We start from the raw sequence: 3855 nt of genomic DNA on the forward strand, positions 1-3855 counted from the left end.
AGTACCTCTGAACTGCAGCTGCAGTATTATAATGAAAACATATTAGTTAATAATATCACTGATTTAGAAACAGAACAAGTTTTATCTCTGCTTTGTGAATTTAGAACATTAGTGCATCTTACTTGTTTAAACCTGTTTGGGGGAAGATAGGGAAATTAAGCTTTTACTTACGTGTATGTATGTTTGTCCACTCACAGGACTCTTGAGTTTTGATTTTCTGTTAAAGGTCTTAGAATCTAGGTTCAATTTGTACAGAAGCCGATTCTGTACAGTAAATAAAATGTGTTAACCTCTCACTGATTATTTTGGTATGTTCCACAAACTATTTCTCAAATGACAGGCAAATTTTCATTTCTATCATAGTTTCAGCTAAGTCTATCTTAGAGGAGTAAACTGAATATCAAATTCCATGGGATTTTAGATCATTAGTCAAATACATCCAAGTAAAACTGTTTTCACCAAGTCATGACGAGCTAATTGACATGGTATTGGACTATAGAGAAGACCACACCTGTATGATCCAAGTTAGTTTTTCCTTTGGAAAAAGTTATCTGTGAATGCTCAATTACATTGAAAGATATTAAAGTTGATCATGCAATGATTAGTAATATATAGTTAACAACTAATTAGAAGCAAGGTATATTTTACTTTCAACTTCTTATTAATATCACCTCCACCGTTTAACTCCTGTGATGTCACCATCTGTTTATTCATTTTTCAGTCTGAAATACACTAGGATGGCTCTTTAAATTCTAGAACACATAATGGTACAAGCATTGTACCAATGGTACAAACATTGTAGAGTAAGAGTAACTTTGGCTTGAATAAAGCAAAAAGCAGTTTTCCCTTTAGATTTTGTGTATATTTCCCCTTTAAATTAGTTCACTAACAAATTTTTAGCATTTTCACAAAGTACAATAATATGAAAAAAAAATCCTTGTTCTGTCTCTTCTTGCTCTGTTAAAGATGCTGAAATAAGAAACAATACTAAAAACATCTGACATTTGAAGAACTAAGCTGAATTGTGTAGAATATCAAATGGTCAGTGTTAACAAGCACCAGAACTAATAATGCATCTGCTGCCTGTGCATGCTACTATATTAAGCTATTTTAGTTACTGGTTAATTCAAGTAAACTGCTGCATAGCAGTAGGGATCTTGAGTGGCTTGAAACCATCTGTATCTCGGGATAGTGATTTTACACACAAACCCATTGCAGGGATGCAGGAATCAAATAACTGTTTTTCCTTTAAATATTTATTAAGATCAAATAAAACTAGCATGGCAAATAATATGGGAAGTTAAATCATCTGTTTTTTCCAATTTCAGACTTGTATAAATTTAAAAGGATCGTTAAGACAGCCACACTACTAAACAATCACAGCAGGTTTTAATATGACAATGTAGAATACACGTAAATATACTTTGCATGGAATGTACGTCTTTCAAGCTCTTTGAATAATCTCTTACTCTCTTTTAATGCAAATTCACGAGGTTTTCGTTTTTTAGGAGTGTTGTTCCTTCCTTGGCAAAGTTGAGACGACAGTTTCTTAAAGCAGATCCTTCCACCGAGGGACTGACGCTCAATTCACACAGGGCGTCCCTCTTAACTGATGGACTTGTACTTGATCCACGGGTTTGCGCCTCGGACCTCAAACGGCGGCTCGTTGCTGAAGAGGTGGTGGCCCAGCTCGTCCAGGGGCGGCTCGGGGTCGGTCGTGGCGAACTGGGCGGCCTCTTCTATCTCCTTCTTCACCTCGGCCTCGATCTCCTTCAGCTCTTCCACGCTGGCCAGCTTGCTGGTGACCATCCTGTCCGTGAGCAGCATGATGGGGTCGCTCTTGTTCCTCACCTCCTGGATCTCCTCCCGCTTGCGGTAGCTGATGCCGGGGTCGCTCATGCTGTGGCCGTGGTAGCGGTAGGTCTGCAGCTCCATCACGATGGGCCCCTTGCCCGAGCGGCAGTGGTCGGCGGCGAACTTGGTGGCCTCGCGCACGCACAGGACGTCCATGCCGTCCACGCGCAGCCCCGGGATGAAGCCGCCGCGCTTGAAGTAGTCGGTGCTGGCGGCCGCGCGCTGCACGGCCGTGCCCATGGCGTAGCGGTTGTTCTCGCAGATGAAGACGCACGGCAGCTTCCACAGCGCCGCCATGTTGAAGGCCTCGGCGATCTGGCCCTGGTTGGCCGCGCCGTCGCCGTACATGGTCAGGCACACCTGGTCGTTGCCCTTGTACTTGCAGGCGAGCGCGATGCCGGCGCCCAGCGGGCCCTGCGCGCCCACGATGCCGTTGCCGCCGTAGAAGTTGGTGGCGTACATGTGCATGGAGCCGCCCTTGCCCTTGGCGCAGCCGCCGCGCCGGCCCGTCAGCTCGGCCAAGATGGCGCGCACCGACAGCCCGCGCGTGTAGCAGATGCCGTGGGCGCGGTACGACGTGATCACGTGGTCCGAGGGCCGGATGCCGGCCTCCAGCCCCACGCAGCACGCCTCCTGCCCGTCGCACAGGTGGCAGAAGCCCCGGATGAACTTCTGCTTGTACAGCTGGTCGGCCTTCAGCTCCATGCGGCGCACCACCACCATGGTGCGGTAGTACTTGAGCCCGTCCTCCCGCGTCAGCACGGCCGTCACCGGCGGGCCCTCCTCCAGCCGGTACAGCTCGCACTGCTTAATCCCGAACGTCGCGTCGTTGGAGTAGTTGCAGGAGGCCACCAGCACCTGGCGGGCTGGCTTCCGGACCACGCCTGACAGAACGCGGGAGACGAAGGCGGCCAGCATCTTCCTCATGGAGCAGCTCAAGAGGGCAGCGGCGGCTCCCAACGGCCGACCGACCGACCGACCCACGGACGACGACGACGTCGTCGCGGACGCCTCGTGGGTCCCTGCCTCGCGCGGGCGCTAACGCAGGGGGCGCCACAATGGGCACACGGCCGCGTGATGCGCAGGCGCGCCGCCCCGCTCCGCTCTGCCCTGCCCGCGAGGACTCTATGGCACCTTCCAACTGTAAACTGAAGGCTGGGGGGACCGCGCCCTGATCCTGACCTACTGCGCCACCGTCATTGCTAAACCAGACACTCTGAGTCCCTTGTCCCTGCTGCAGTCATCAGCAGCGCCCCTCTGTCTCTCCCTTCAGGGCATCAAACAGAAGAGAGGAGCAAACTCAATACAAGAGTCCCGAGAGGGGAGGTTAATGCCAAGGTGTTCCTTCCTGCCACTATTTCTTTGATGTCTTGTTTTTCATCTTTAAAATATGTATGAATATTTCATCCTGCTCTGTAATAGACATATTTAATGTAAACATGTTTATTGTACACGTATGTCATGTAAACATAAAGGTGTAGATCAGCAGTCCCCAACGTTTTTGGCACCAGGGACGGATTTCATGGAAGTTGATTTTTCCATTTTCCCACAAGTTGATTTCCTAGGTGGGAATGGTTTCAGGATGATTCAAGATCATTACATTTATTGTGCACTTTATTTCTATTACTATTACATGGTCACTTGCCACCCACTGATAGGGTTTTGATATATGAGTCTGGAAGCAATGGATTTATTATGGTCTCTGTGCAGTCAGACCCCTCTGCTAATGATCATCTGTATTTGCAGCTGCTCCCCGGGGCTAGTATCACTGCCTCAGCTCCACCTCAGAGCATCAGGCATTATTAGAGTTTCACAACTAGCCTTGAACCTAGATCCCTCCCGTGCAGTTTAGGGTAGGGTTCACACTCCTATGAGAATCCAATGCCAGGCAGAGTTCATGCGGTAATGGGAGTGATGGGGAGTGGTTGTAAATACAGATGAAACTTCCCTTGATCACCTGTGGCCGACCTCGTGGTGTGCAGCCTGTTACTAACAGGCCAC

The 3855-nt window shown here is 48.7% G+C and overlaps 1 protein-coding gene across 1 annotated transcript; it reads right to left on the reverse strand.

Annotated features, from left to right (window-relative positions):
* Positions 1-1367: 1367 nt before the first annotated feature.
* PDHA2 (pyruvate dehydrogenase E1 subunit alpha 2) lies at positions 1368-3096 on the reverse strand. Its single transcript, XM_012763610.3, has one exon. The coding sequence runs from the start codon at positions 2779-2781 to the stop codon at positions 1606-1608; it is 1176 nt and encodes a 391-aa protein (XP_012619064.1). The 5' UTR covers positions 2782-3096; the 3' UTR covers positions 1368-1605.
* Between the last annotated feature and the right edge of the window lie 759 nt (positions 3097-3855).

The sequence above is a fragment of the Microcebus murinus genome, chromosome 29, assembly GCF_040939455.1.
Source record: "Microcebus murinus isolate Inina chromosome 29, M.murinus_Inina_mat1.0, whole genome shotgun sequence".
NCBI classification, from domain to species: domain Eukaryota; kingdom Metazoa; phylum Chordata; class Mammalia; order Primates; family Cheirogaleidae; genus Microcebus; species Microcebus murinus.